Here is a 12333-nt window from a genome sequence, read left to right as displayed (position 1 = left end):
GAATCCATTGGAATTGACTCATTCAGTAGTCTGGTCATGGTGGCAGCCAAACATTTGAGTCAGGTTTATGATATATCGGTATACTCTTAATGCCCCTACTGGAAACTCATTTGCTTGGTTCAGTTCTTAGCTTGAAGAAATAGATTATAGCTCAACAGCTCCTCCCCAGTGCACTGTTACTCACCCTCTTTTTTGCATAGGCTTAAGTCAAGTGATGCTTACAAAAAAGCCTGGGGCAATAATCAAGATGGAGTTGTTGCCAGCCAACCTGCTCGTGTGGTGGATGAGCGAGAGCAGATGGCCATCAGTGGTGGTTTTATCCGCAGGTGAGCTTTGTTGGGTGTAGAGTGGTTAGAAAGAGGTGCCATGTTGCCAGAAGATGCCATGCCCTCACCCTCTGTTACAAATGTATTTTCCTGAGTTTTATGTGATGTTTTAGTGGAATCCAGCAAATGCCAAAAAGATTGTGGCTTGGCTTCCTATCAACTAACCTTCTCTTTTAGTTCAGGCAAGCAAACACTGACTACTACAGTGTCTATAAACAGCAACAGGTATAGATACGTGGCGATGCTGAGACACTGAGTTTACAAAGGCAGTCACCAACAGCTGGCCCTAAGACAAGCCTATACCGAACTCGGCTGTTTGGAGACTGAAGGACCTGGACTAATAATAAGTAAATATGCTTCAGGTAATGAATTCATCCCTTTTTACGTGATGTTACCCAAGGATATTCGACAGGTACTTAGGTTTGCGACTCTACAAAGATCAATAGCCAGGCCACTGTTAGCTCTTACAAACTAACTCAGCTTAGCATTTGTGCAAAACGTACAAAAGTGTGCAAAAAATAGATTGTATTTCTTCATGTCTAAATGACATCTTTCCAGTTGCTCCTTGAGAAAACAGAGGTAATAGTCACCATGGTTAATGACTGGCTAATTTTCCTCCAGCAACATAGGATAATTTCATGCCACAGTTTTAGGATTTGGTTTTGGCATAGGTTGTTGATCTAAGTGAAAGTGAGCACTTTCTACCCTCAAATAATCCATTTGGAGTAGTAATTAGCATGGCACAGCAAAGTGTTGAAGTGGCCACCTCCAACAGGAATCTCCCTGTATTATTTGTGGTAGATGCCTATGTACAAACACGTGCTCTAAGTAATTGCAGCTGTTAAATCATTGAAATATCCTGGCTGTGCTGTGAAGACTTCTACTAGCCAGGGAATTCAGAAGCAGATATATTCATTTTATTCCACAAATTGGACTATTCATCTTTCCAACCCACTTAAAAAGTGAAGAGATAAGCAAGATCTTCATGTTAACCATTTTCTCTCCACTGTTTTCTATCCACTCCCTATTCAACCAACACACACACACACACACACACACACACACACACACACACACACACACATATTGAGTGGTTTTCCTTCCATAAAAAAATCATCCTCAGGCCATATAAAGAGACCATGGCATTTAAATACAAGCAAATGTAACTGGCTTTATGCAAGCAACTACTCCCACCAATATTCCTAGTGAGGAGAGGCTTATAATTATTATTGCTTCTCCCATTCCTTTCCATCCCATGTGAAAAAGGTCAGTGATGTGATTCTTTAACTTAACTCAATGGGTTTAGCTTCCAAAGTGTGGCTATTAGCTAACAAACACACAGGAAAAGATCCTCCTTTCCTTCAATAGGGTCTTTCCAACTGCAGCTGAATTTTCTTACTAATATGATAACTGAGAGTAGAAGAGACCATTATTCTATGCAAGAGAAAGCATGGGATAGCAGATGATGCTCAGATAAAAAGATTCATCCACTTTAAAATGCCATCAATAAAAAGAAAAAATATTTAAGGGTTCAGAAATGAGACTAACACAGTACAATGCTTTGATTATTTTCTAATAAATTAGAGATAAATTTCCCCCCCTGTATTGAATAGAGGTCCTCCAAAGCAGAGATGTCCAGTGGCCTACAGGTATTTTTCAGATCAGCTGTGGGTCCTAGGTATCCAGAGTACTTTCATTCAGTTTTTCTCAAAAGAATTGTTTCTTTGGTCACAGGGTAACAAATGATGCCCGAGAAAATGAAATGGATGAAAACCTGGAGCAGGTGAGCGGCATCATTGGAAATCTCCGTCATATGGCCCTGGACATGGGTAATGAGATTGACACACAAAATCGCCAGATTGACAGGATCATGGAGAAGGTAAGGAAAACAGGGATATATGTGACTTCTAATAAGTATTGCCATTTTCCACTTTAGGCCCGACTATTAAAAATGGGGGGGGGCTCAGTGCCAGAAATGTGGAAAAAAGTAATAAGACTGATCTTTAGGAATTTGCATCAGAGAAGGCTAGTTCTCTGCTTCCTAGTTAATGGTGCATTTCTCTAGGACTACAGTCACATTTATTACAAGCACTGATGACTGCAGTAATTTTTTCCTTTGTAGTTCCCTCTAAAATTGAATATAATCTTTTGAAATTTCCAAGGAGATGACCAGTTTATAGGCTTAATTCCAATTAAATTATAATCTCATTGACATGTCTCTATTATGAAATCCCTGGAAGATATTGAAGTCCTTATTTCCCTTTGATTTTTTAAATGATTATTCGGTTTAGATACATAGAGAAATCTGCTTTTTAAATCTTTTGACTCATAGGACTAAAATTTCATTTTCTTAGTACCCAGAAAACTGCTACTGATACCAAACAGGAACTATTAGAGAAAAAAAATAAAAGAAAGTTTTACTTTGGTCTATTCTATGCTATATGCTCTATATATAAAAAAAAATCTTCTTACATGGAAAGGTGTTTGATAGATGCTGTACCAAATAAAATTAGATCTTAATTGATAAAAAACAAAACAAAACAAAAAGCTGGCTATTCAAGAAATGATGCCAGATTGCTAATGTGTAGTGCCTATAATCTGAGGGATTTTAAAATGCTAAAGTAGGCATTTTATAAATAAGAGTGTCAGATCTATTCTAGTGCTTTGAACTCAGCATAGAAAAGTAACCCTGAAAAGTCAACTTGCATCATAATTATGCCTCCATGCATTTCTATTTTCCTGTGTCACCAATCATTCATTTAGATGGCAGCATGGTACGGTGGTTAGAATACTAGATTTGTCATCAGGAAGATGCAGGTTCAAATCCCACCTCTGACACTTTTTATGTGAATATGGCAAAGTCACGTAAATTCTGAGTCTCAGTTTCCTAGTCTATAATATAAAGATAATGATACCTATAATATCTACCATTACAGGGTTGTAATGAGGCTCAAATGAAATGATACATGTCTTTGTACCCTTCAGTACTCCAATGGCTCTGTGATTTCACCAACACCCATCCATATTTGACCATTTTTTGTTACTCTTATCCATGTCTTCTCATAAATCCATGAAAGGAAGTTCCCCCAAATTACTGGAGACATTTTTCATGTTCTTCTGACATCTTGAAGACATCAATAGAGCACTTCAGCTCTCTATCCATTATTCTTTCTGTATCACCAGCCCATCATCTTCTTGGCCAAAGTGCTATATGAATACATATTAACAACAATCCTGTGGTGTGGATTGGACAGGTATTATTATCCCCATATTACAGATGAGGAAACTACAGTAAGTTAAATGAAAGTAAAATAACTTGCTCATAGGGCAGCTAGGTGGCACAGTGGATGAAGTGCTGGGCCTGGAGTCAGAAAGACTCATCTTCCTAAGTTCAAATCCAGCCTCAGACACTTATTAGCTGTATGACCCTGGGCAAGTCACTTGACCTTATTGGCCTCAGTTTTCTCATCTATAGAGTAAGCTGGAGAAGGAAATGGCAAACCACTCCAGTATCTTTGGTAAGAAGCCCCCAAATAGGTTCACAGAGAGTTGGACACGACTGAAACAATCAAATAACAACAAAACAAAAAGTAACTTGCCCAAGGTCACACAGCTAGTAAGAAGCAGAGCTGGCATTTGAATTCCAGGTCTCTGGCTTCTAGATTATTGCTACTTTTACCATACTGTGCTGCCTCATTAATAGAGGGAAAATACCTGCGTAGCATTACAGCTTTGATCTTTTTGCATCTCACTGTTCATGTAGTTTTCGACTTTCTACTTTCATTTGAAAAATGAAACTTTTGTTTGAAAATTTTTAATAAGTTTATTACTATTGTTATTTATTTTTTAATTTAATAACAAAATCACAAAAGTAACTAATTCCAAACTGACTTCATATTTCTACCAAGTTCTAGAAACACACAGGCTTCCAATGAGGTTTCATTTCCTGCAGATATCAGAAAGATTTTATTTCATAATCAGCACTGAACTCTTGATGGATTATTCAGAAACAGGAATATGGATAGAGACTGGACCTATGGTTTTGCTATTGCAGGGAACTGCTGGGTGAGAAAACTTCTTCTACCAATGCAGACTACCACCTTCCTAGCAATTTACAGTCTTACAGAGCTGCCTAAAAAAACTCAGTGCTTAAATGACTTATCTATGGTTACACAACTAATATATGCCAAGGGATAGGACTTGAACCTATGTTTTCTTCCTAGCTTCGAAACCAGCTGTCTATCCACTGTGCCATGCTGCCTCTCCTATTCAGGAATAATATATTTAAATTCATATTTCATTCAATGGAGTCTCTTAGGTAGGAAGCCACATTTCTCTCCCTCTCCAATACTTTTCTACTTCTGATGTAGGTAATGGGCATAGATGGACACCCAACATGCTTTTAGAGGGAAGGGAAGAAGCCCTTAATGTTGGGGTTTTTGTTTTCATATTTCCACCCCCAGGTCATGTCCCTTTCTCAACACTAATCCTGGTCACATCCAGTCATTCATAATATATTTCCCTGACATCAGTTCTGTACAATCATTCAGTATGACAGACTGTGGAATATCTTTGTGGACTGTCATAAAATTACCTTACATCTTGGTTCTAAAACCTTGCTTTCTCTTTAAATGTCTTTAAAATTAATATTTTATGGGAGAAAAGTGAGCCCTTTCTGAAAGCTCACTTATCACAGGCAGGTTTTCATCTGTGTTAGAATCAGTGCAGGGCATTTTTTTTTTATCATAGACTTATCTAAGGAGGCAAGGTTCTTGTTCTATAATTTGTCCTTTTCTTTTGACTCTCTATGCCCACTACTATGACAATCTTATCCAGTACCATGACCACCTGTGTCTTCAGAGATAAATCTCATAATAGTTATCTGAGGCACCTGGAGGTTAAGCAACTTTCCCAGAGTCCCAGAGCTAGAAAGAGGTAGAAGCAAGATTTGAACCCAGGTCTTTGTGACTCCAAGTCCAGCAAGCCATCCACTACAACCTCCTCCCACATTGCCTATATGAATGACTTATACACTCATAGAATGTTAAAGCTGGAGGACCCTTCTCCCAATTTCTAGACCTACGTTTCAAAGTACCTATTGTATGTCAACCTGCGTGTCCTATTGGAAGAAAATGTGATTAAAACTAATAATAACAGCTTCCTCAAAAACCAGTTCTTCTTCCTGACATCTGTACTTCTGTTAATGACAGTATGATTCTGTCAGTTCCCAAGAACAGATATCCTGGGGTCATTTTTCACTTCTTCCTTTACCTCACATCTAAATCACCAAGTCCTATTGTTTCAACCTCTAAAAATGTTTTTCTCCTCCTTTAATTTCCCTACCACCACTCTACATCAGGCCTATGTATTTGTAAATGCCTCTTAACTCCAGGACTCTAGTTTCTCCTTCCTTTAATTGATTCTGCACATTTCTATCAGATTAATATACTGAAATACAGATTTTGTGATGTCACTATCTTGTTCAAAAATACTTAGCAAAACAAGTAAAAAATGCTTAGTCTTGCATTTCATATTCTTTGATTCTCTCCCAAACTACGTATTGCAGTCTTACACATACTACTCTCAATGCATCTAGCATTTGAATCAAGGTAGACTACCTACCATCCCCTCAAACACTATTCAGTCTGCCTAATAATTTTACACTGACCTGGCCCTGCAGTTCTCTTCTTTCTATCAAAAGTCCCATTTTCTCCACTGAGATCTGTCTCTCAAGAAGGAAGTGTTTAAGATTAGAGAGAATCATAAAGTGGGAATTAACCGATATCATCATTCTACAGATGAGGAAACTAAAACTCTGAATAGAAAAACTACAGGAAAATTTTCAAATAAAATAATGGTCTCTGTCTGGTGGTAAAATATATGTAGACAGAGTCAAGTAAGTTCAGAAAAGTGCAACTAATCAATAAATCACTTATATTTTATTTTAGAAGAAATATTGTAATTTTAATACATGCATATGTGTACATGTGTTTATATATCTATATCTCTATATATGTGTGTATATAACTATATTTACATACACATATATGTGTATTTACATATATGTACATATATTTCTATAAAGTCTAAAAGTTCTAGGAATTAATAACCCTTCAAATGAATTAAGTGATACTGAGAATAGAACCCCATAGGGGTTGGAAAGCACTTCATTTTTAACATTGTTGATTAGAAAGTGATCTTTTCCCTCCTTACCTGATCAATTGCTTCCTCTCCATTGAATACTGGGAATGAATAGAGTCAACCAAATAGATTCTAGAGTGAATTCTTTTCTGGAATAGGTTGGAATAAATTGCCTCTTAGGTTCCTTCCAATGGTGAAATTCTCTGTGTGTAGAGTTAACAGAGCAAATAAAAAACATCAACTAGGAGTTAAAAGTAAGATTTGCCACATTTAAACTTTATTCAACTTTATTGAGCAGCTGGGTGGCGCAGTAGATAGAGCACTGGGCATGGAATCAGGAAGACTCCTCTTCCTGAGTTCAAATTCAGCTTCAAACACTTAATAGCTGTGTGACCCTGGGCAAGTCGCTTAACCCTCTTTATCTCAATCTCCTCATCTATAAAATGAGCTGGAGAAGGAAATGGCACACCACTCCAGTAACTCTGCCAAAAACAAAAACAAAAACAAAAACAAACAACAAAAAAAAAACCAAACAATTGTTTCATGAAGAGTTAGACAAACTTTATTTCAGATATCAAGTCAACAGAACTATATCCTTGAAGGCAATGCCTGAAAAGATCCTTAAAGCAACTCAAAGAATTGAAGTGCTGATTTGCTACCTGTGTTCAAGTCAAAAAGAGAAAAACATCTGAATAACTTGTGATTCCTCAAAAAAAAGAAAGAAAAGAAAAGAAAAAGCAATCCAAAGTGGTTATCCCAGATTACACCTACATTGAACCCTACATTGGTGTTACTGACACCCGTCCCCTCTTTTCTTCCTTCCAGGCTGATTCCAACAAAACCAGGATTGATGAAGCCAACCAACGCGCAACAAAGATGCTGGGCAGTGGTTAAATGCCCACAAATGTGCTTTCGTCTCCATGCTGTCGAGGAAGATGGCATTGTTATGCTTTTCTCATGGTATTTCCCTACTAGATTTGCACACATGCACATATCAGTCCCCCTTGTAATTGTTGTCCTGTGTAGTCTGTCCTTTTCTTTTCTGGGTACCTCTCTTTCCCAAGGTTGTATATAGTGCTAACTTGATGGCTCTGGCTCACTATGATGTGTTCTGTTTTACTTTTCTTCTTCTCCTCAATGATGTTTGCTGAATGACAACAATGTAGGAATGCTTCATGTGCTGTTGAACCTTTAAATATGCAGTATTGTTCTCGTAAAACTGTGACCTTCCACAGAGCTACTGCCACGCGCCTTCCTTCAAGTGTCATGCTCTTAAGCACTTAAAATTAGCTGTCGTTGGTTCTTCATGGCCGTCATCTGTCGTTATGATTTCATGATTAGACAAATGTGGAATTATATTAACAGGCATTGCACTAAAAGTGATGTGATTTATGCATTTATGCATGAGAAATAAATAGATTCTTAGGCTCCTACTTAAACAAGACCTTTCCACGGCAGTAGCACATTGACAACGAGAAACACACACACAATAACACAAAAGCATGCTCAGTATTGAGACACTGTTGGGACTATGTTATACCAGCAAGACTGCAATAGTGGCACTTTCTTCTGTCAATAGAGTTGTTAGCCATAATCATTCTTTTTTAATTAAAAAAAAAAAGATGGATTTGACACTCGCCATTTAATCATTGCCAGCAAAATAAGTGTTTGGCTGAAAATATGTCAAATGGGTGTAATATAGGGGTTATCCGCTGCTTTTGAAGACTATCTTTTGGAGGAAATGACTACACTATGAAACAGTGCAGAAGTGTAATTTTTATAAAGCTGTATCTTATTAGTCGCTATTCCCCATGTGGTTTGTTATTGGTACAGTTCTCTGTTGCTTATCTAGAGCTATGCACACCAAATCTCTGAAATGTTTAGTAGCTAATAAAGAAAAATTTAAAAATAATATAAATGAATGAAATATAGATAAACTGTGAGATAAATAGCATTACAGCATGTAATATTGAATTCCTCTTGTCTCCTGTCAGTTTGTGACGTGATTGACATTTTGTAGCTAGTTGAAAATTATTAAAAATTATAGACCCCAAATTCTCTGTTTTGTCTTTCTTGGTTGACCTGTGCACCAGAGACACCTTATTTTCCATTCATAAGAGAAGAGGGAGAAGAGCAATCCAATACCCTGGCTTCTGATGAGTGTAGGAGACATAAGTGGTCTGTAGGGAAAAGGCAAATTTCCCTATTGGATGGGATTCAAGTGACAATTGATGAGTCAAACTGATGAGGGAAGGAGGGAGGGAATAAGCATTTATAGAGTGTCTACTATCTACCAAGCACTGTGCTAAGTGCTTTTTACAAATATTAGTTCATTTGATCCTCACAACAACCCTGTGAAGTAGGTGCTATTATTATCTCCATTTACAGTTGAGGAAACAGGCAAACGGAGGTCAAGTGATTTACCCAGGGTCATACAGATAGTGAGTATCTGGGGCAGGATTTGAATTCAGGTCTTCTTAACTCCAGGCCCAGTGCCACCACTGAGCCACCAGCAGAGATTTCTGCCATCTGCCTTTAAGATGATCTGTATGTTGACGAAGTACAGACAGTTCTTACTTTACATAAATTTGCATTATGCACATTTGGCTTTACATAAAGAATTCTGAAAGTAATGCACATACCTGTGTTAACTTTATTGTACAATACTGTGCTCGTGCTCCCTCTCTCCTCTCTCTCTCCTCTCTCTCTCTCTCTCTCTCTCTCCCTCTCTCCCCTCTCTCTCTCTCTCTCTCTCCCCCCCTCCCTCTCTGTGCTCCTGCCCCTAGGCTTGTCACTCCACAGCCTCCCACCTCCCCACCAAAAGAAAAAAAACAAACCTAAAAAAAAACTCCTCCAAATGAAAGCAGAACAGAATTAGGAAGAGACCACCACAGCCCCTCAATGGGGTCTTAGCTTCAGACCTCTAGCACCAATCAAGAAAGACCTTTGTCCTGCTCCCACCCACTTGCAGGGTGTCCATCCCCGAGGCATGTCTGGCTTCCTTTACAACTCTGGTATTGTGTGCATGTATCAACCCACTGCATATCTTCCATTCTCTCCTGTCTGAGTTTGCCCTGCCCCCCCCCGCCACCCCCCCACCCAAATCCCAATTTATCCTCTCATTATGTTCTGACTTCCGAGTGGCTGGCCCAGCCCTATGTGTTCCTCCTCCTGCCCTCACTTCTCTGTCCCTGCCCCCAACATGTCCTTGTGCCAGCCCCCTCTTTATATAAGCAAATGGCCCAGTTCCTGCTTCCCTCCCTGCCTCCCTCTCCTCCCCAGTTCTTCAGGCAAATTTACATTATGTAAAAAATCATTTTACAAAGAGATATGCTGAATAGTCCACTTATGTAAAGCAAGAACTGTCTGTATTGGTATAAGAGAGAAAGGCAGTTCTACATCCATGGAAGCAATTTAAATACATAATTTGCATTCTTATGCCATGCATGCTTCTATATGGATTCATATATGCCAAGGGTCAAATTATCCTCATTGATTCTCTCCCCACTAAAGGAAACCAAAACCCATTGCAATCATAAGGTCACATAAGAAAGCATCCATACAACCCAACCATAACCAGACTGTTAGTGTTACGCCCCAATGAGAGTATTACAAAGAAATTCACTATGCTGAGTTCCCTTTGGACTGAAGGATTATTGATGTTCTGAAACTGTTGAGACTTAGAGGAAGTGGGGTCTGGAAAATGATTTCTCATGATCTTTAAGTGGAATACTGAAAAGAATTAGAACTAGAGTCAGGAGACCCTGGCTAAGTCACTTCACCATTCTGAGCCTCAATTTTCTCACCTTCAAAATGAAGATAATAATACCCTTATTGTCTAATTCAAAAGTGCTTGTGAGACACATAGGAGAGTTTCTGTACCTAAAGTGTTTCACCAACTTTAAAAGTGCTTTATAAATGTCAACTATCGTGATTTAAAAACAGAGATGTTACTACTGGTCTGGTCTTCAGAAGTCCCACATGAAAACACAGAGATGAATCAGCAGGATTTTAATGATTCCTTCCAGCTCCTTTTTTCTCTAATATTGTGCCAACAATCCCATCAACAGGAGACCACATCATGAGAATGCCTGGTTTGTCTTGCCAGATGCCTTGAACAAAGGACAGTCCACAGTAAAGCAAACAGTGAGAGAGAAACCCCAGATTTATCATCCTCTATAACTGTCTGGGAGTCACCAAGAAGGAAAACCTGACCAAATAGAATTTTAAGGAACAATTTGCCCATTTTATTGCCTTTTTCTAATGTCAAGAAAAACTGGGGCTAGATTTACATGAGTATATAATTCATTCAAATATTTTCCATTTAGGTCATTTCTCTTCTCTCTACTCATCTTTGGAAGATATTTCACCACTAAACAATTGAAGTGAAGATGGAATTTTGTAGACAAATTTATTCTAGTTGCCCCTCTTTATAGAAAGTCCAGCAGCATTTCTGGAGCTTTAAAACAAACAGTTGAAGAGCTGAGAATACTGGCTAAAAATCCCATTTTATTTTCATCAAACTATCACTCACAACTCATCAACTGCTTTTTCCAAGGCTTCCAAATAGCTGTTGGTGCTTCTGCTACTATTCATGACAATCTGCCATGATTGCCTGAGAAAAATCATACCTTAAAAATGAGAGTTGAGGAATAGGAATACAGAAAGGGAAAAGCAAGTAAATACAAATGAATATGCTAAATAGCTTAAGAAACTAATATCAGAATTTTTGTACCATGTTCTAGACTTTGTCTAGATGATCTAGATTTTGTCTTTTTTTGATCATTTATCTTTTTTCTTTCTAACCATTCCAAGTGAGTCAATTTTTTCATTTAGTGAGTGGTAAACAATGACATAATAATACATTATTATTATATTATATTATTATTTAAGGAAAATACAACACCCCTCTCATGTTCCAATAGTTATTCAACAAATATTTATTAAGTACGTACTATGTGTAGGGTGTTGGGGATACAAAGACAAAATAAAATCACTGCTGACCTCAATGAGCTTGCATTCTAGTGGACATCATAGTACTATTATAATGGTAGCATATATGTATGTTGTTTCAGAGTTTACAAAGCCTTGTAATGCATAATTGTAAGTTGGTCCTAATATGTAGACCCATATTTTCATAGGGAGACCAAATGAAAACACTCACCTTTGTGTTGTACCGTACTTTGATCCTTACACATAAGAACGATGCTCTATAAGAAAGGTATGAAAGGTAGTATTATATCTCTTTTACAGATGAGGAAACTGAGGCTCAGAGAAAGTAAATGATTTATCAAATCATAAGATTAGAGCTGAAAAGGACCTCAGAGGTCATCTATGACAACTCCCTATTTTTTCAGATGAGAAAACTGAGACACAGAGAGGTTAAATGACTTGACCTAGTCAGTCATGAGGCACACAGAGATTAAATGAATCACCCAGAATCACACTGCTAGTAAGTATCTAGGACTGGATTTGAATTCAGGTCTTCCTGCCTCCAGGCCTGTTGCTCTATCCATTGTACCACATAGACATCTTGTAAGAAGCAGAGTTGACTTCTGACTCCAGACCCCGTGGTCCTTCCACTATACCATAATGCTACCTAATGCACATTGTAGTGTCTTAATAAATGTTACCCAAGGTCACATGACTAGTATCTGACTTAAACTCAGCCTTTCAGCTCTTTGGCCAGTGCTTTTTGCAGCACATCATGCTATTTCTCAATTACCATACAGACAGTTAATTTCTTTAGTTAATTGGTATTTTCTAGGCAAGGTTTGAACCTAAGCTCTTTACACAGACTTACTTTCCTTTAATGTTAAGAGAAAATTTCCCCAGAGAACATAGAGAAAATTCACAACCACAACTT

General features: G+C 37.9%; 1 protein-coding gene across 2 annotated transcripts in view; it reads left to right on the top strand.

The window, feature by feature from the left end:
- Positions 1–8712, top strand: part of SNAP25 (synaptosome associated protein 25) — a 95335-nt gene extending 86623 nt beyond the window's left edge. For both annotated transcript variants that reach the window (XM_027840261.1, XM_027840262.1), the window contains exons 6-8: positions 201–326; positions 2061–2205; positions 7293–8712. In XM_027840261.1, coding sequence (XP_027696062.1) covers positions 201–326; positions 2061–2205; positions 7293–7361 — 340 coding nt within the window. In that variant the 3' untranslated portion in view covers positions 7362–8712. The remainder of the gene's footprint in view (positions 1–200; positions 327–2060; positions 2206–7292) is intronic.
- Positions 8713–12333: the final 3621 nt, after the last annotated feature.

The sequence above is a fragment of the Vombatus ursinus genome, unplaced genomic scaffold (genome assembly GCF_900497805.2).
Source record: "Vombatus ursinus unplaced genomic scaffold, bare-nosed wombat genome assembly UNPS02014841.1, whole genome shotgun sequence".
Taxonomy (NCBI): Eukaryota; Metazoa; Chordata; class Mammalia; order Diprotodontia; family Vombatidae; genus Vombatus; species Vombatus ursinus.
Note: the sequence above shows the minus strand (reverse complement) of the source record. Positions and strands in the feature narration are given on the sequence as shown.